The sequence below is a fragment of the Argiope bruennichi genome, chromosome 1 (assembly GCF_947563725.1).
Source record: "Argiope bruennichi chromosome 1, qqArgBrue1.1, whole genome shotgun sequence".
Taxonomy (NCBI): domain Eukaryota; kingdom Metazoa; phylum Arthropoda; class Arachnida; order Araneae; family Araneidae; genus Argiope; species Argiope bruennichi.
Genome location: NC_079151.1, coordinates 88684489 through 88706881, shown reverse-complemented (window position 1 = coordinate 88706881; position 22393 = coordinate 88684489). Strand labels below are relative to the sequence as shown.

The 22393-nt window shown below is 28.3% G+C and overlaps 1 protein-coding gene across 1 annotated transcript; it reads right to left on the bottom strand.

Moving 5' to 3' along the window:
* Window positions 1–2216: 2216 nt before the first annotated feature.
* LOC129981091 (kelch-like ECH-associated protein 1A) lies at window positions 2217–15261 on the bottom strand. Its single transcript, XM_056091753.1, has 5 exons — window positions 15160–15261; window positions 9675–9941; window positions 7462–7830; window positions 5700–6046; window positions 2217–3482 (listed from the first exon to the last, which is right to left on the bottom strand). Exons 2-5 carry the CDS (start codon window positions 9920–9922, stop codon window positions 3121–3123), a joined length of 1326 nt encoding a protein of 441 aa, XP_055947728.1. The 5' UTR covers window positions 9923–9941; window positions 15160–15261; the 3' UTR covers window positions 2217–3120.
* Window positions 15262–22393: the final 7132 nt, after the last annotated feature.

Sequence of the window (22393 nt, the reverse complement as noted above, 5' to 3'; positions counted from 1 at the left end):
CTTTAGTAAATTTTATTGCAATTTTACTTGAAGAATTCATGCATTGGGACAGTCTTAAAATTTGGTTTCTACCTCGAAAAGGAGTAGTGAAAAACTGCTAATGCTTCTTTAAGTTTCAATTTAAGAAAGTACAAAACATTAAAACTTACACTTTCCTTTTGATCATTTCATAATCATATTTTGTATTTGTATATAATCAAATTTCCTGGTACATCAGATTAATACTCTATTATCCTACTTGGGTATGAAAACGGCTTATAATTCAAATCAAGTAGAATTTCGATACTTTTCTGACAATACATCACCATTATCGGCATATATTGGCATCAAATCTTGGAAATGGTAGTGATACTGCGTTAACAGAAAATTACTTTAGTCGTATAATCAAAACTATGTCAAAAATGAAGAATGTTTAAGAAACGCCCCTGTAAAGTTATACAAAACATTATAGTACAATCAATTCTTTCTACATAACGTTTTTCAGCAGTGTTTATATTAAATTACTTTTTAAGTAAATATAAAGTAGTTGACACCCAAAACCGCAATGTTTCAGAGAAAAGAAATTTTAATAATTACATCAAAAAAGTCTTTTGAATCGTTGCGATATAAATAATTTGGGATAAAACGTATAAATTAAGCGATATAAATTTGAACAGTTTAAATATTTTTTTAATATTCTTTGAGAATAGGAAGAATCAATTTAAGGCAAGCTATAACATTCCTTCTTATGTTAAGTAATTCTTTTATATGCAACTATAAACATTGTTAAAATCTTGTAAAATGTTTTATTCAATATAAATATATGAAGAAAAATAATGAGATATAATGAGATATATTTCATTGTCTCATATTTATATTTATTCAATATAAATATATGAGACAATGAAATCATTTAAATTATGATTTCATTGTATTTCTGCTTTCATTGACGAAGTGCGGTTATTCACTTCAGCATCGTATGAGACTTGAATCATCTCAGTAATTCCTTTGATTATTTGTTTTGTAAAAAGTGTACTTCACAATATAAATCTACACCGTTAATTATATTCAGTAATTCCTTTGATTATTTGTTTCGTAAAAAGTGTACTTCACAATATAAATCTACACCGTTAATTATATTCATGAGTAAAAATTATATTCAGTAATTCCTTTGATTATTTGTTTCGTAAAAAGTGTACTTCACAATATAAATCTACACCGTTAATTATATTCATGAGTAAAAATAAATTCTTAGCAATAATTCATTGATCATGAGAAATAAATCTAATTCTAATTCATGAGTTTAAAATTTAACTACTTAATTTATTATACATATTTTTTTATTATTCCATGTAAATTTATGTACGTTTATGAACCCTCATTAATCGAAGTTAATTATTAACTGTTAATAATGAATTCGGCAGTTGATAAATATACAAGGAATTATTTTGCAAAATATATGCATGTATGAATTTCATTTCGAATCCACTTCAATATGAACATTTTAATCCTTTGAATTATCTCTTTGAATCCTATTTAATTAATTTTATCCTTTGAATCTTTGAATTCTTCTCGCCACCATTCAAGAGTGTATAATTTTCACGTTTTATTTATTTATTTAATATTATTAAAAATACCTGCAGAATAGTAATAAGATGCAAATCAAACGGGAGAATTCAACTTATAACAATTATAAATATATATATTTTTCGGAGCAATAAACAAATCTTTGTATTAGGTGAATAATTACGCATCAAATTACTTTTCCGAGTGCGAAGGGTTAAGAACGGTATCAGAATAAACGTATAAAAATTTATGAAACTATGGGTAATAACTTAATAAGCATTCAATTGGAAAAAGATTAATGCTTAAAGAAATAAAATAATCAAATTTTACAGATTTATACAAAGGATGCGTTTAATTTAAAGGCTTTTGTTGCCCATGTCTATCTTTTTCCCTTCATTTTTAAGGAACATTCGACATCTTACTTTTAAAATTTACAAAAATATAACTAATATAAAGCTGATTATCACTCTTTTGTGCAATAATCAACCCATATTATTTAATGAATATATATATATATGTGTGTGAGTGGATACTAATAGATATTACAAACATGGACATTCAAAATTTTTACAACTTTTGTTTGGATCAATTCCCTAAAGAGCTAATAAGAAGTGCAAACACATTTAACATTAAAAAATTTATTTTAAAACATTTCTCATAAGCGTGAAAAATTTCAAGACAATATTCAACGATTCAATATCCGTTTTCTTGAAATTCATAAAATTCTTCAATCTACATGCATAAAAATGGCAAAATATAATTCATACGAAGGTTTTGTTTTCATTACAAAATTTTTCATATGAAAAAATAAAAATAATTCAATACACAAAATTACATGCGCTAAACCACGAGATGTAAAAATTCTTAAGCATATTAAAACTAGCAAGAGAAATGCATGAAAAATCATCAAATGTAACTACAGCTTCATGTTTAAGGAATATGATTCAAAGAAATTAATTTAACATTCTTAACCGATTTGTAAATCAAGTCCATTCTAATACAAAAGCGATTCAAAATGTTTCAAAATTTCCTTTAGTATGCCGATTAGATATTGATCCAATAATTCAATAAAAAGATAATTTTGATGTTTATGATGCAAATATTTCGAATTTATGCCAAATTTTATTTAGATCAATTATCAAATCCATCACTATTGAGGAATGAGATTCATCTGAATCATTGTGCTCTCAACCATCTTACATAAACTAATTAAATCGAGCTCTTAGGAAATACAACCGTTGAATCAAGCATTCCTAAACATGAACTGAAGAATGATTAATCCCTTTGATAGATCAATCGATCAATTCGATTCTTTTTCCAAAGCCTCTCTTGCGACTAAAACATTCAACATTAACATGATCGCATAAAATCCAACAAGATTTAACAAGGTTATATAAAACGGCATGCTCAATATCTCTTCTTATTATGTAATATGATAATAAGATAAATTAACCAAATATTCATCCATTTGGTTGTCCAGAACGATGTGCCAGCATCGTTCCAGTTTTCCAGCTGCAGCATGAGCCAATCAGAGTCCAGCTCAGTTGTCTTCAACAGGACCATCAGCCAATAGGATCAGTCTAATTCTGTGTTGCAAATGTTTCTGTACGGAGAAGCTGGCAAAATGAACAGCTGAGTCAAACCGAAGCAGCAACCAAATGATTTGAAAATGATACTCCCCAGGTCGGATACGACAATCTCTGAATCCAGTCTTGTCCTCGGCCACTTGGCGAATTCTATTTCTTTGCTACGCCTTATTCTCAATGTCAGGGTATAAGTGCTGAAAGGGTCTAATCGAATCGGGTAAGGCAGGTAAGCAATCATCTCATGCCAGATCTCGTTACCTGCATTTGCGCCTTTGGTCCAAGCCAAGGAATTAAGATTGAATTGGATAAGTGTTTTATTTTCTTCTCTTGAAAGTGTTAAGAAGCATGGAACTAAAAAAGAATAAAACTGTTAGAAAATATTTACTTTACGAAAAAAAATCTATTAAATATTTAATCCGTAACTGGAGACTGGAATTTGCTTCATGCAGCCAGAGACATGGAGTCAAAATGACTCCATTGTTATTTTTTATTTTTTTTTTCTTTTGTAAACAGCTTTGGAATTTATTTTGGAAACAATACATTCTGCAAATCATGTTGTTACCAAAAATATTAATATTAAAAATTTCAAATGTTATTGTATTAAATACAGGGAAAATGTTACAAGAAAAGCCTAAACAATCTTTTAATGAGTATTTACTTCGTATATATATGACGACATTACACTAATGTCAATAACCGTTAGAATTTAACAAACAAAATAAAGAATATATATAAAAAATTTTTATTATTTTTGTATCATTCAAATTAAAAGCAATTTCAAGTACATGGAGTCAACAACTCCATAAATAACAAAAGAACTTTTGAAAAAGAATAACTCGGTTATACGCATGTGCTCATACCTAGGCTTTTGTCAACATATTGCTGAAAGAACATCTTGAAGGTCCTGAGGAGATGATTACATTCAAGGACAAAATTCCACGTGATAATCAGAGCCAATAAACAACGCCGAGTCATTTTTACACTCGTCTCCAGTTACGGGTTAAATATACAAGCAAAATTAGAAGTATGAAATAGGAAATATATTTGATTAGCTCGAACGCAGGAAATTTAATGTGCCATTTGAATCTATTTCATATACTGTTCGGAACCGATATCGAAAACAGAAACAAGTATCAAACGCTAGATGAGAATTTTATATATTGCTCTCCCCAGGATATTTTTTATATAAATAATGTCATATATTATGTAGATTTAACAAAAATCAAAAATAATAAATGTCATTGGAATTGGATCAAATTATTAAAATTCTTTCTCACAAAATACATCATTTTTCAAGAAATCAATATAGGCCAATCTATGGTTCATCTTTCCTAGAAGAAATATCAGAGAGAACGCAAGACAAAAAATGATCGCTAAGACTCAAAATATTTAAAACAAACTTCTAGAAAAACAGAACAAAGGCTGAAATAGAATATTGCCTACCATTTTGCTATTTTATTTCTTAAGAACAAGAATGTATAAGCACATTGAATTTGATTTAATTTGAAGCTTCACTGCGTAAGAACCAATATATAGACTATATTGCGCCAAACATTTTTTTAAACCCAAAGTTTAACCAGCGGTATTGGTCTTCCCAAAACTTTCTCGCATACTCTCCAATAAAAATGATATTCCAAAGAACGTCTTGCATGGCGTTTGTGTAACAATAGTTACGAAATATTAAGATTTGGCGTCAATATAGCATTTCTCTGAATTTGTCGTGTAATCCTTCCTTAGTTAAAGATTAATCCCTGGCATGCGTTTAACAGTGTCTGAAAACAGCATATGTATTTCAGTCTACTTCCCTACAGATGGAAACAAAAATTTGACCAAAAAAAATATACCAAATTTTATGTATTTCATTCCGTCTTTGAGTTATCACTTGCATGTTTCTGAAACTACAGATTGACAGACAATCATCCCCTTATTGGATTTGCCACAAAATTTGAAAAGGTGTCTAGATTACAGATGTAACGCTGTGAATTGAAATTTATGTATATAGCTCTTCGATTTGTAGTTATGTTAAATTACATTTTAACAGCCTGAGAGGCAGATTTCCTCTGGGCGGATTTCGCTCAAATTTTGATAGAAATATCGAAATTTTGTACAAATACTGTATATCAAATTCCATCAAATCTAGATCAAATCGTTTTCAAGTTGTCTTTGTCACAGACAGGCAGATAGACATTTTTCAAAAATGTGTTTTTCGAACTCAGAAAGAACTAAACTTGGATACGTCAAAATATCGACTTTTGATGATTACTATATTTTCTCTATACTCTACATATCAGAAAATAAACAGTTTGAAATAAAACAATCCAGAGTTATGTTTCGCAAGGTGATAGCAAAATCCAATAGATCATTAATTATGTTTGTATTTTAAATCGTAAATCCCATTGATTTTAAAAAGGTACAAAAATTAGGATTCGGGTCTTAGCCAAGTAACGTTGATTGCGTGAAAACAAAAAAGTATTGGATATTAAAAACTGAGAAATTAATGATAATATGGACAGAATTTAAAGTCATAATTGAAATACACTAAAAAAAGTGAATCGGAAGAAAACTCACACGAGAGAAATGTTGTTTTTGCCTTAAACAGCCCAACTATCCGAAAACCTGCCATAAAGACGTGATTGTCAATTGTGAACTTTGAGATGCAGATATTCTGGTCATGCGATCCGATCTGTTCATAAAATGCCCCCAATTCTACCACAAATTTGACGTAGTTGATATGGAATTGGAGAGAATTGGGCACACGAAATGCTCGCCGGGGAGGTAGGTCATCGTCTTTATATTTTTCAGCTAAGATTTGAGGAACGAATGTCCGGTGCGACTCTGGAATGAGCGTCCATCGAATGTATTTAAAATAAGGCTCCATAGCAGACAGGACATTAGATCTCGACAACGCCATGCATCTGTAATGAAAGATAAGCCTTTTGTATAACTAAGCTTAGAGAAGAAAGAATTTGAAAAAAAATATATATATATGCCATTTTACTTGGAATACAATGCGTTATTAATCTAAAACTAATAAGTCATAGCAGATGACTACATTAAAAAGTTTTTTTTTCTTTGCGAAATTATGAAAAAAAATTTATTTACATTTTTAATGTTTGAACAAGTTTTTTTATAAAACCATTAGGATTTTGTTTCCAAATCTATTTTTTAGGAAGTTGCACCGATTTTTATATTTTCATTTACATACATTTTAATGCTATTTTATATATTTAGATGCTATTTTCTCAATTTATAATCTTTCATAAAATTTCCAACGAAAAACCCACAAAAATTAAAATTTAATGCATATTTTATATTTAAAATTGTTATAAAAATCTCTCAATGTGATTTCCAGTTCCTGAACTAGAGAATAAGTAATCTATTCATTTCGAAATATTTTATAATTATTTTAATGGTTTACAGGGTGAAAAAAATTGAAAATTCTATGTTATTTATCAATCTAAACCCAATATTTAAAAGATAAATTGAAATACATTATACTAGATAATATATCTCTTAAGTTATCTGCAAAATTTTAAGCAAATGATTTGATAAACATTTAAAACTAAAAGGTCTTTAACTTTTGAGAACAAACCTTTAAAACTAGAATTTGTTTTTTTTTTTTTTTCACTTTTTAGAACAAATCTTTATAACTAAAATTTTTTTTTTCACCTTTTAGAACAAATCTTCAAAACTAGAAGGTTTTTGCCTTTTAGACAAACCTTTTTTGCCAATTTTTAAAACATTTTAGCCCCTTAACTGGCATATTTTTGTTTCATAGATGTTTTTTATATCTTATTTATGCAATTATTCAAAAATATAAGTATTTTCGAATGTTTTTCAAAAACTTCTTCCCGAATATATTATTCAGATACCGTAATTTTACTGGGAATCCAAATGAAATTTTTAGTTCATTAATTATGAGCAACTTAAAGACAATCGATTTTGATCCATTTTACACATTTAGGAGTAATTAAATGCCGCTAAACTTTACCGCTTCTTCGATACTTAAAGAATTGACGTAACTGGGTCGATGCTGTTTAGCTATATGTATAAAAGTACAAAACAGTATATTATTTAAGAGTCTTTAAATAAAATTCTTTACTCAACGATTGAACCAAGTTTAAAAACCCAAGAAAATATTAGATATTACAATTGTTCAAGGTGTTGGTCATACATAGAAGAAACTGTCAGGTTAAATAACTACAGAAATTAAAGAGTTAATATCAATATTTTTTACATTTAATGCATTTTATTGAAAGGCCTAACAGAAATATTTATGTTGTCACAAATCTCCTAGCAGATTTAGATAGTTAAGAATAAATGGAGATACCTGCGCGAACATTCGCAAACTGCCCATTCTCTGAGACAAGTCAGAACGGTTCCTTCATTTTCCATGTTGAAGAGTGAACTGCTGAGAAAAGTCTCTAAACTGCGGGGCCTCAGATTGAAGAATCCTTCAGTGGCCGAAACTATAAATCCGGAATCCATTATGAACAACTGGGTGTGCTTCTTCAGTAGCTTCAAGGAATACGTACGTGCGAGTTCGTATAATGAGCAAGCGTTGGAGAAGACAACAGTTGTTATCAAGTAGGCTTCACTCAAACTGATGAGAGTTTGGACGCTGTATTTGTGAGCTATTTTCAACAAGTTGACGGCCTGCAGCCAGTTGGTAAAATCCACAGTCCCCATGTACAGATACCTACAGTGAAATTATTTGGTGATTTCAGACAATGATAATGAATCTTAAGGAGTTTAGCTAATTTCAAGATTTTTTTTTGCAATTGTATTTTAAATTAAGGTATTTAAGGAATAAGGAGTCCTTAATATTTCAGTGCTAAATTAGACTAATAGAATACGTCTGCTGATGCCACTTTAAAATGCCCTATGTCTGTTTCAAACATTCTTGTAAAATGTCCACGGTTTTCTTTACAATGTCTTAGATTTTTTCAGAAATCTCACCCTGATTTGGATTAGTTTCTTTCCAAAACTCCGTATACTAACCTATTTTTTTTAAATAAGGGTTTTATAATCATATATAGTTATTAGCCACACTTTTTAGTACTGTACCATACCTTAGATCACTGTTGCGCCTTTTAATTACTCACATTTTTACTATTTTAGACATGTAGATTTTGCAGACATTCCATGTTTCGATTTTATTATAAATTGATACAAATATATACAGATGAAGGGATGTTCCTGGGCGGAGCGGATAAAGCACTTCGGAAGAGTATTCTCCTCGCAGGGTCACCCAAGGCATGAAGGCCGTTCTATTTTTCTCAGTTAAGGTCAGAGTTAAGTCAGTCTTCCATCGATGCCCCAGGTCCTCGGATCCATGGAAACTGCTCATTTCTCTATCATGAAACTGTCTCCATATTCGAATATTAATACTGCATCGCCCGCCCCACAAGCTAATCAGGGGCGCGAACGTGGTTTAGGCAGAGGGCCTCGTTTGACAAGTGGATTACAGTCTCCTGCATGCAACAGAAAATCTTAAAATCCTGCAGTGTAATGCGAATGGTCTTTATACCCCGACCATGTGGATGAAGTATTGAATTTAGCTAATAAGCATGGCCTTCAGCTCATAGCCTTGCAGGAAGAAATCAAACTAAGAGAGCATTCCATTTTCAAATTAAAAGGCTAGTCGGTATTTCGGGAAGATAGAAGCATTGAAGGGGGAGGTATCCTTGCCTTCCTCATCAGAAATTTAAACTTCAAGAACATTGACAAACTCCAGTGCAAAACAGTGACATTGAGCTGCAGGGTATTTCCATTGTATAGAAGAAAAGATCAATCAACATTTTTAATATGCATCACCCACCTAGTCAGGCTCAACTATTTCTCATTGACGGATCGCCAAAGTATACTTCTTTTAGTTACGGAAATCTGGGGCTTTAGACATCACTTTAGCTAGCCCGGAATTATATCCGCTTCACAATTGGAATGTTCTGAATAACCTTGACAGTGATCACCTACCCATCTTGATTAATATAAAGGATTGCAAGTATACCATGGAACTCAACAGTTATAAATGAAATTTCAAGAAAGCTAAGTGGAATAACTTCAAACAACTTACCGAAACCTTACTTGGCACAATTTTTGTTGGGGTGAAATAATGATAAATCTCCCGAATGTAAATTTATGAATTGTGCGAGTCTGATTGTTATCTGTTCATTTCAGATGTCTTTAACCAAATGAAACTGAAAGTGATGCTATATGTAAACCATAAGAACTGCATTAAATTATCAAAGTCATCCATTGAAAATACTAAGATATTTTTGAAAAGATAGAATTTAATATAGATAGAATTTAAAGAACAAGTATAAGATGATGATAATTCAATATATTCTTATTGAAAAAACCAATCCATTTAATTACAACAAATTTGTCGTTTACAACTTTTCAATACATAATGCTACACTCTTTCTCTTATTTAGGTTTTGGGCAGTTTATTTAAAACCATTCGAAATGCCAAGAAGTTTCTTTACAAATTTGAAATCGGGAATTAAAATCGATTTTAGAAAATTTCATAAGGCTACTCACTTGAGAAATTGCTTGACGGCATAAGGGCAGGAATCTTTGATGGTGATAATGTTGCTGCTCTTCTCTAGCATATCCGTCTCAAGCATGGTGCGGAAGACGTCGCTCATGGTACAGAGCACAAGTTTGTGCCCAGGAAATTGCCACTTCTGGCCCTCCCATTCCACTCTGATGGATACGTCACTGTCCCTTTCATTGAAGAAGAGGCGAGTGCCGGCGGCATTACCATAGAAATTGCGTGCCTCATACATCTAATTTTTTCAATGTTAACTGGAAAAGAAAGAAGATTAGTAAACACAAGTATTTTGAAAATAAGTTCAATAAGAACAGCAAATCTGCTTCATCTAATTGTTTAATAATTTTTTTTCAAGTGATAGCAAGTTTAACAATACATATTAAAAGAATTGTATCAACAAATGTTTAGCAAATTAATTGCTCAGCTAAAATTTCTTTAAGAAATAAATATAAAATATTTCGTCGCGGAAAGCTCTTGTGATTTTCTTTAACTATAATATATTTAATTTAAAAGTAATCATGAAGTAGAATTCTTCGATTTTCATGACCAGAAACGCTTTTAAAATTAAATGCATGAATCCGAATCTATTACCAATGATACTGATAAGCATCTTAAAGTTTCAATTTTAGAAGTTTATATTCACTACAGTATTTTTTTTTCAAAATTTAAACTTTTTATTGTATGCATTTATTAATAAAATGTCTTAATCTTGAGCACTTGATATTTCAATAATAAGTCATTTAACATAATTATGTTAATTAATAATTAACTCCTTAACATAATTTCTCGTAAAACTGTCATATTTTCTTGCTGAAAAATTCATCTAGTTAATACGTTAATTCTATTCTTGATTTTTTAAAAATGTTGGAAAAAATGAAAGTAAACGAAAAATGTAAAAGCAATATCAATTCATACTTTTCAAAGCTATTCAAAGCAGTTTATTTTAATAAATAGAACAAAACAACTACTTTCGCTACATCTCCGGTTTTAAATCCAAAAATTCAGATTTCGTTAAAACAAAATAAATGCTTTGTATGTAACTACTCACATACAAAGCATATATATGAATATATATGAAATGAAAATATATTGCTACTTCGATCTTTGCCATTTGTGATCATTTTCAGACTGCATTCCAATTATTTAGATTTCAGTAGGAATCACTTCTGAGGATAAACTACTCAAAAAACGTAAATAGATTTCTCATAAATAGTAACATGAGATTTTGAATAAACTTATCCGATGATCCCTGTAATATAATTTAGTTTTATTTGTTCTAATTATTTCTCAATGATCAATAATATCGTGTCTTTTATTAATTTCTTTCAAGTTTACCCCCCTATTAGATCAATTAAGTGTACCCCCGTATTAGATCAATTAAGTGCACCCCCGTATTAGATCAATTAAGTTTACCCCCCTATTAGATCAATTAGGTTTACCCCCCTATTAGATCAATTAGGTTTACCCCCCTATTAGATCAATTAAGTTTACCCCCCTATTAGATCAATTAAGTTTACCCCCCTATTAGATCAATTAAGTTTACCCCCCTATTAGATCAATTAAGTTTACCCCCATATTAGATCAATTAAGTTTACCCCCATATTAGATCAATTAAGTTTACCCCCATATTAGATCGAGTTTTCCCCCCATATTAGATCGAGTTTTCCCCCCATATTAGATCGAGTTTTCCCCCCATATTAGATCGAGTTTTCCCCCCATATTAGATAGAGTTTTCCATATATTGGATTCCTTATCATAGTTGTGGGGTTGACAACAAATGAGGCATTATGAAACAATCAGGAAGAAATGGAAAAATTTCGCTAAACTGAGAGGGAGGGAATACTTATCTTTACAGAAACGCATATTATTTCAAAAAGAAAAAAAATAAAGTCAATTGAAATGATTTGAGATTCCCAATTCTAAATGACCTCCATTGATAAAAGGTTCCATTGATTCCATTGATTTAGAAGAAATGAGTTGATCCGTTAAGCCAATGACTACGAACATTTTAAAGTCTTTTACCATTCATTTTATAGGCCAGGAAACAGAATCGGCTCTAAATAAGAAATTCGTTTGATTTGTTTTTTTTCCAAATGATTTTTGGCTAGAAGTTGGAGCAAGATGGTCAAATGACCTGAAAATATATCCTATTAAGAACCACTTAAATTAATTTTAAAAGGCTGGCGGAATGTATTCTAGACGCCTTGAAAGGAGTAGGAGTGCCAAAAACTGGAAGTTCATAATTGAATAAAAAATTAGAAAATATTTATTACATTAACATTAAATTAAAATTTTGTAATGGAAATTAGATGAACTCATAACAAAGGAAACTTATAATTGCTTCAAATTCAAAGATTTGAAAAAAAATAAAATTATACCACCGAAAAATAAAGATTAAAGTGCTTAAAATATTTTAAATCCAATATTCACAGGTCCGAAAACACTGATTTATGCATATAGTTATATTTTTTTTAATTTAAATTTTTTAACATGAAGAAAATTTGCTTCATATTCGTAAGAAAATGCAATATAAAGAGAAAAAACGAATATGAATCATTATATATTAACAAACTTTTACAAACTATGCATCTTAGATTGCCTGAATGCAATGCATTTGTTTGACGAGGTAAAGTATACAGAATTTCAAATAAGAAAGCAGAGAATTGAATTTTCTGGATACTAAATACTTAAGAGATTCAAATTTTATGCTTCCTAATTTCATATTAAAAATTTGCCTGCTCATAAATATTTACAAATCTTTAAAAGAGCTTAACAAGAAATTTCTTTTATTTATTAAAGAACAAGTAATCTTGAAAATTTTTCGTTGAACTTAGTTTCTGTGTAAGTTAAAAAATAGAATAAATCTTATATTCAATTTTGGTTTACTCAGTTTTTTTTTATTTAATATTTTAACTGGTAAATATATTCTTTTATTAAAGCCATATAGACAATGCGCATTCTTGCATAATTTTATGACATGAATTTTTTTTTTTGAATAGGAATCTATTGAAATGTTTATTTTTCAAAGGGGGGGAATTTTTTTTTACTTGTTTCAGTATAAATACAGAGTCGAGGTCAAAATTATGAAGACAAAAGTTACTTGAAAAATCAAATATAATGAAACTTCATATACAAAATTTGCAATTCCGAATATACTCGGTAAATGAATTTATAATCATGCGCAAAGTATAAATTTAATTGTGTGCATTTTTTATTAATACAGTTACGATTCTAAGCATAAAATTATATAATTTTTGACAAGATATATAGTATTATGTTGCAATATTTTTTCAACATTTACGATAGTTTCTTTACAGCAAACGCGATATTCCTCATTACTATACGAACCGTTTATTTTGAAAGTGGGGCAAGCCCATTTTTGAAAAAAAAAATGGGAATAATGGTAATTATAAATCAAACTTGTTATGGTCTTTTTATGCATAAAAAATTTACAGTAAAATAAAATTTAGATTCTAGCATTTGGGAGATGGAAGTTTTAGCTCTTAATAGTATTGACAGTCTGTTTATTTTGAAAGTGGTGCAAGTCCATTAGATTGAAATTATTTTTGACCGAATATATTACGGCAAAATTTAACTCCGGTATCAGTATGGTGAAGCAAATGTGGCCGCTTGACATTTCTGAAATCTAAGGTGTTTCTATTTATTTTTGACATTGAAAATCGGTGATTGTACAGTATTTCATTAAATAATAAAAAGTATATCTTGATTTTATGTGTCGATAGTAATATGTTTATTTCCATCATCTATTATTCAGTCCAGTGACAATGAAATAAATATCATTGATCACAAATTTTTGTCAGGACATTCATTTCTACCGAAAGATTGTTCCGAAAGATTCCCCAGGATTACTATAAAGTAATACAAAATTGTCGAAAGCATAATAAATGTTTAGTACATGAAATGAGACTTGGAAATTTATTTTCAACCCAACCTCTGGAAAAAGCGGTTTTAAAAAGAAAGAAAAATACCGATGGAGAAACCGTGGATTAACTATATGCTTGAGCAGATTTACAAGGGATGCACCATACAAAATGTTCAACAAAACTTCGATAGAACGAGATTTTGAATTTAAAATTATCGATTTGTCGACACAAAGAGGAAGGTAAATAATTCCAAGTAATTTCAGAAATACAAAATTATCTTTTATGTATGAAAAAAAGAGATTACATCTGAAAAATACAAGGATATGATGGATTTATTATCATATATACCTCCTGTCCATCATGAACATTTTAAAACGTTAAATCCTGAATAAAATTCAATTTAATTATACTTGGGTATAAACTGAAAATGTATAATTTCATTGAAATTTTTAATAAAACGAAATTACTGTTATGTTTTCTGCAAAAATATTCTTTGTTTTGTTTCACTTTTTATTAAATAATTAAATATTTATAAAAATTCGAATAGTATTTTGTTTTTATTATTAAAAAAGGCTGATGAAATAGAAATATTTCCGAATTAAATGTAAGTTTACAATAATTCATTAATTTTGAAAGCGAGGCAAGTCCATTTAGTTATAATAAAACTCTTATTTTTTAATCAGCGTTGTAATCAGCTATTGGATTACAAACTTACATTATCTGGTCCCACAAAATACAAAAAATATATCTATTAATACTTACCAATATTGTTAAATTTATTGAAACGCAAACCTTTAAATATCTCGCAATAACAAAAAATGGACTTGCCTCACTTTCAAAATAAACGCCTCATATGTAAACACAACATATTAAATCGTACTAGTACAACAGGTACAACCTCGGTGAATGTCTGAACGCAGAATTTAAAAAAAAACTGTTTTTATTATCAGAAATATGGAAACATTTGTTTGAAACTACTTTTCATGTCTTATTACTGAAAATTAACAAGAAAAAATACGTAGTAATAAAATCATAGTTTATAACCAATATCTTTTCTTGTCTTTTAAATAAAAAAGATGTAATACATTATGTTCACTAACGGTAAATTTAAAATTTGATATTCGTAATAGGTCCATTTAGAAACGTTTAACAAACTTCAAATTTTAAGTTCCTTTCCAAAGTTAAATTTCAAAAGCCAGCATTTTAAAATTATAATTATAATGAAATCCATCGATATATCAGTTAATCACTTGGCTATAACTTGGTTAATTTTTTGTTCAAAAATATTTCATAAGCGAATGTCATAACGGCAAAAGTCGTCTTATTACTTCGTCTTCTCTTTTGTATTACTGTATGAATCTATTTAAATTATTCTCAAAAATATTTTGTTTGCACTTTAAAATAATTATTTTTATCAATTTTATACTCAGTTATCCGACAGCATATTGCTTCTCAGTACGCTATGCAATGAATTTAGCGTGCATAGCATACTGCACTGTTATATTTTTATGCATTTAAAACAGAATACCTATTGCTGATCAAGAATCATGTTCACATACAAAAAGTAAAGTTATAAAACAAAAATTACCGTAAAAGAAGAGAGTATTTTATGAAGAAGAAAATGCAACATTCAGTTTGGAAACTTCAGAAATCCAATGAGAAACACAGTTTCTGAAGTTCTAGATATTTTTCATCAATATCTTATGTAAATCTTCATTTCACTTTCTTCAAAGTTTCAGAATATTTGAACCTTTTCTTTCTATTATATATTTATTTCTAAATGACAAATTTTTCGAATGTATAATATTTTAATCCATTGTACAACTTTCTGATGATTTTTTTTTTGTATTTACTGTTATAGATTTTAATTATTTTGTCTCAAAATTCTTCAAAATGAATTAATCTACATATTAGAATAGGCGATACTGTTTGTGAAACGTTAGCCTCAAATCTCGAAACATAATAGTTCAATTTTTTACTAGCCATTTGTTCCCAGAATGACTTTTTTAATGCACAGTACGACTTCTTTCATATAGAATAATCACGGCAATAATTGCTAAAATATCTTATTATAACATCTAAAAGTACTTCATTGTGGTATTGGATCTCGGAAAGATGCTTGATGATATAGTCTTAAGATTCTACCTTCAAAAAGGGTTTCAGATATTTAATAAAGGTGCGAAACTAACGAAGCACTTTGAGCCATCTATTTGAATTTTTCTGTGTGTGTGTGATTCTCTTTCATTAAAAATTATACAATAATAGTTACATTTTTTTAATTTTGCATTTCAATTGAAAAAAAAAGATCAAAACTTCGGTAAGAGAAGGAACCAAAATCGTATAAAATATTTTCGTATAGATTATCTACATCATTGGTCGATTTGTCATATCAATTTTCATGTTGAAACTAAAGGGGTCTGTTGAGAGCGAATTCATATTAGTACATATGGGTCAGGAAACAATAATGGCACTTTAAAAATGTAAAATATAATAAAATATTAATAATTAGGAAAATACAAATATTGTAAATAAGAATAGTTCTTAATAAGTTTAATCCAATATATAGCGAAGTAAAAAATTTTAACCAATAAATCCAATATACTTCATTTTACTTGCAATATTCCGAAAGCTGTGCGAATTCAATGGGTCATCTATTGCTGTCTTGTATTCATTAAATCTTAAAACTATCGATGTGTCTATGCCAACATTCATTATATGTGTGAAAGAAAATAATTTATCAAAACTAACTTGTGATTTCTAAAGTATCTCATAGTTTAATCGGATCTCTCCAAAGATGTTTGATGGTACAGTCTTCAAGTTCTTCTTACAAATGTGGTTTCAGATCTAGTTAAAGATGCCCACAAAACTAACGAGGTAATGTTGACCATCTATTGGAAAATTATTTTTGAGTATTAGTAAGTTTCTTTCATTGAAAACTATGCAATAATTGTTACATTTTTAGTTTTATCTTTCGGTTCAAAAAAGTAGTCAAATATTCCTCAAGAGATGAAATAGGAATCATATAGAATTATTGTCATATTTATTGCTTAAATCATTACCTTATTAGTTTTGGTACTGAAACTCGGATTGATCTGTTGATAAAGAATTCGTGGTGATGTTGCATATAGTCCAGGATACAATAATGGTAGTTTAAAATGTAGAAAATAATAATAGATTAATCATTAAGGAAAGTGCTAATATTATTTAAAAAAGTAGATTTTAATAAATTTAGTATAATCTATAATGAAGTAAAGTTTTTTTACCCTTAAATCCAATATACTTCATTTTACTTACATTTTCTCTATCGCTACGTGATTTCAGAAAACGTCGTTCTGTCTTGTATTATATCTGAAAACTATCGATGAATCTATACCAATATCCTTCACATGCATGAAATGAATTATAATAAAAAGTTATTTTTTGAAAATAACTTATTATAACTTCTAAAGTATCTCATAGTATTATCTTATCTCTGAGAGATGCTGATGATATAGTCTTTAGATTCTACCTGCAAGTATAGTTTCAGGTACTTGGTAAAGATACAAAACCAATGAAGCAAGGTTGACCATCTATTGGAAAATCAATTTTTAATCTTAATGATTTTACTTCATGAAAATTATGAAATAATTTTTACATCTTTAATACTACATTTCGATTGCAAAAATGCTCAATAATTCTACAAGAGTAGAAAGAGAAATCATCTAGAATTATTTTCGTATTAATTGTTTAGATGGTTAGCCAATTAATCTTAGTAGTATTACTGTTGAAATTCTAAACGGATCTACTGATAGAGGATTCGTGCTGTGGCTACGATTCATGTTACAATAATGGCAACTTAAAATATTAAAAATAATGATTGATTAATCATTAGGAAAATAAAAAACATTCTAAAAAAGAATAATTTTTAATAAATTTAATCTAATCTACGGCAAAGTAAAATTTTTAACCCTTAAATCCAATATACTTCATTTTGCTAGCATTATTTTTAATAATAATAGTTGCATGCTTTCAATGTGTCATATATTACTCTGAGATATCTATTATTTTTAAAATATATTTGAATCAGTACCAGCATTTATTATATCTATGAGGGAGAATATTTTTCCAAAAATAAAAGCAAACATATGAGAGTTCTTTTAATTTCATTTGGACATGAATCATAATTGTACTACACATAGCGGTTAATTAATGAATTCATTACTTATTTATATGCAAAGTAATTTAAACTTGTTATAAAACATTATTTGCAATCTATTTTTGCTTATACTAAAAAAATTTCTTCAAATCAATACTCTTTCTAATGTTCGATCTTCATGGGTTTATTCATTTATAATTAGGTCTTTCATTTCGTATAGTCTTATTGCTATCCACCCAATCTTAAGATATAGTTAGAAAAAAACTTAATTAATTTCGATCTTTTAAGATCTGGTTGCTTTTAAAATTTATTTATATAAAATATTTGCAATGTCAAGAATGTCTTCTAAATTTTACTACATTTACAAAAAAATAAAACAAAATATTATTTATAAATTAATCTGTTATTCAATATTTAAAAAGACATTTATAACGAATTTTTTTAATACAACATATAGTTAATATGTATAACTTAAAATATAATACAAGTTACTATAAATTATATATCAAGACAAAACAACGAAAAAGGTTTTAAGTTTGATAATAAAAGAATATTTGATAAAAAAAGCAATAACATTTTTGAATTTTAAAAGGATTCATATAATTTTTAATACTGCTTCAATTATATATCAGTTCTTAATGCCCCCAATAATCCTAGATTCCATGTTTAAGTACTAAATAAAATCAAAATACCTTTTTGTTATATAGCATATTTCTCTGTTTTATCTTCTTTTTATGGCATTTTTAAGCTTACAGAAAATGGCATCCATAAAGAAATAAAATTAATCTAATTATCACTTATATTTAAATTTAACAAAATCTCAATTGAGTTTAATATATATATATATATATATATATATATATATATATATATATATATATATATATATATATATATATATATATATATATATATATATATATATAAAGAATGAATATATTTACCAAATAAAATAGGTGCTTAGTGAAAATTGCATGTTTGGTAAATTTTCTAATATTTTATGGAATAACATTTAGTCTCAGGATACTAGCACATTATTCTCGGAGATATTGAACCGGTATAACACGAATGCTTGTTATTGTACGTCGCAGTACAGTTTTCTCTGCACGTATATTCATAAACACGAGGAATATAAATAAATATAGTAATATTTCGTAGAAAAGTTTTCAATCTCAGGATACTAGCACATCAATGATTCATTCTTCTTTGAAATTCTAATGCGTATTACTGGATATCCCAAACGCAGTTTTCTCGGCACGTGTGTACATATACACGTGTTCGCACACATTCTCAAGGTATTCTGAATATTATACACAGTTGATTGTGCTTTTTTCTTTTTGTTTTGTTTTCTTGATAAATAAACATTGCGCTCTTTAAAATAAATGCTTTCAGAAAATTCACAAGAACATTAAATCCACTGTATAATTTTCCTATCTGATTTTTTTTTTTAATTTTTTATGAAATATTGGCAAAACAAAAGTCAAAGAATATAAGCTAAAGACTAAAGCTACAATTTTGGTGTAAGGAACAAGCACCAAATATATGCGTCTGTTTTGTCCTGTTTAAAAATTATATTGCTCACGAACAGATTGATAGAGCGACAAATATGATTCCAAGATGGTATTTTTGGATTCGGAGAAGTTTAAAATTGAATATTCATTAAAATTTTAACGTCGAATATTGCGATGATTTTTGTACTTTTCTCTCGTATATTTCATAAATCAGAAGATGATAGAGAATCTACTGCCCTATCAAGAAAACAAAAAAACAAGGCGTGGTTTTTTTTTTTTTATTTCAAGTTCAATTTTTGTAAATTATAAAATTAGTACAAATTTTTTGAGCTTTATTTAAAAATATGACCTTTGTATAAAAACAATATATATTAATATTTAATACTTCTTTATGAATTTATTAAATATTTTCTTCAAAAGAAAATTGCGATTCGAATCACATTTCTGCATTTAACTTATAATTTCTTTAAACTAAGCTATATTTCGCTCAATGTACTCCAAGTTAGCTAATAACATAATATGATCGAAACTAAAATTATTTTAAAGTCAAACCTCATTTAACGAGCACCTCGCATAACGAGCAAAATAAACTGTAAAATAGAACGTATTGTCCTATTTTACATGGATTCCTATGGCAAAAATCATTTCGCATTACAAGTAAGATTAGGGAAGGAATTACCACTGTAATCTTTTTCATTTGTTTGATTTTTATTCTTTCAAACCTACCATGCTGCCATCTCTCGGAAAATCAAATAAGGTGACTTTTTTATAAGAGAAATTCCGAGGAAGAAAATTAAGAGCAAAGGATTTACCAAAGCAGTCGATGGTTGATTCTGATGTAAAGTTGTAATAAATTTCTTTTCAGAACATTCAGAAAAATAGATCATTTTCATAATTTTTCACGTCAAAGTCAGTTATTAAAAGATTAAAAATTTAACATGTTTTAGGACTAAGGAAATGGGTAATTTTACATCGTTTAGCATATAAAATAAATACTAGTAAGAGATAGGTTCTCATTCTAAAAATAAAAAAATGATGTGCATTTTTATCAGTTAGAAAAAAATGGTTGAAAAATAATTTAGAAACTCTAAACACTGTCTCATGCTTCAGAAGTTTACATTTTTTTTTTTTTTTAATATTCTTTGCAGCACTTGTTTCATTTACCACATTATCTTGCATAATTTGCTTTTATTTAGCTATTTGTTCCGTAAAAATAATTTTCAAAGTATTGAAAATGAAAAAACAAATGCTCGAAATAGGTAATTAATCGAAAATACAAATTGATTGTTTTTTGATTAAGTATTTCATATTGCATGCCATTCATTTTTGCGCGTGCATTTTTATTACTCGAACGTAATGAGATTTTGCATAATCCGTTTTTCAGAGTATTAGTTTTACTTATTGATGTTACTGCTTTCACTTCGAGAAGGTTAAAATCTTCTCTATCAGTGTCTTTTGTTAGTATTATCTTTTTCTTTTTCTGCTGAAACTTTTAATGATACTTTTATTGCGGTATAATATGTATATATATAAATATTTCTTTTCAAAATTCATCTTCTCATGCTCTTGTCCGTCTGTATATGAAATTTGGTTTTATTTCTTTCATTAATTTTAGTTGCAGATGCCTCTAAGCATGGAAAGTCATTATATGGAATATTCTATATGATATTTTTTTATAACAATATGCAAGTTATAATCCATTTTTTGCCATTCTTTTTATGATACTGTTTGTTTACAGAATAGAATTCCATTTTAAATATTTTTTCATTGCATTTCTCAATAAACTGCAATCGGAATAAACAAAATGATTTATGCAATTTCAAACCCACCATTAGCTTCAAATATTCATTTTGTCTTATTCAACTACGAGATTTTACGAAAATTGTACTTTAATCAGCAAATATGGCTTATGATATTTTTAATTTGAAAAATTAGTTTTTAATTAAAAAATATATTTTATATATGCATATTCCAATAATAAATAACATCTCGTTCATTATGATGGTTTAATTAATGTTCTCTCCGAAGCTATGTCTCATAGTATCTATTTACTTGTTATTTTAAGCAGCAATCCATTGTCGAATAATTGTTAAGAGAGAGCCTATTAGTTGGACAGTTGGCGTTTAATCATTAGGACTGTTAGCATACAAGTACTAGAAAGCTAAATGCAAAATTCAAGCAGATTTTTTTCTAACAAAATGAAACTAAAATTTCAAACAAAATTACAACTATAATCACAAAAGCACATACCAAATTTTATATACTTAAGTCACTACATTTTTGATTTACCGCATTTGCATGTTTCTGAAAGTACAGACCAACAACGGTCAACTTCTTGATGGATTTGGTTCCAATTTTGATACACATCTGCACTTTAGATGTTAAATGTCAAATTAACTATCTGCCTCTCTTCGTTTGCTACTTATTGTGTTAACTTGTATTCATACAGAACTTCACTGAATGGATCTACACTTTAGATATTAAATTTGTGTACTAAACTTTACCCATTTACCTTTCTTTTTCGTAATTATCGTGTTAACTTTTGTAATTATCATTATATTTGAATAGTCTGAACGACTTTCTCCGAACGGATTTTGTTCAAAATTTAATAGAAACCTATTAGTCTGATGTAAAACTAACAACGGTCAACTTCTTGATGGATTTGGTTCCAATTTTGGTACATATCTGCACCTTAGATGTTAAATGTCAAATTAACTATCTACCTCTCTTCGTTTGCTACTTATTGTGTTAACTTGTATTCATACAGAACTTCACTGAATGGATCTACACTTTAGATATTAAATTTGTGTACTAAACTTTAACCCATTTACCTTTCTTTTTTGTAATTATCGTGTTAACCTTTGTAATTATCATTACATTTGAATAGTCTGACCGACTTGCTCCGAACGGGTTTTGTTCAAAATTTAATAGAAATCTATTAGTCTGATGTAAGACCACACACCAAATGTCATCTATCTAGGTAAAAGTATTTTTTAAAGATAGACAAAAAATGTATTTTTCCAACTCTGGAATGCTTCAAACGTGAACAATACTCAAAATCTGGAATTTGAATTTTTTAACGATTACAATAAATTATATTTATATATTTTGTGTACAAAAAAGTTTAAAAAAATAATCAAGTTAGAATTTACTATGCTCAAGAACTGAAGAATTAA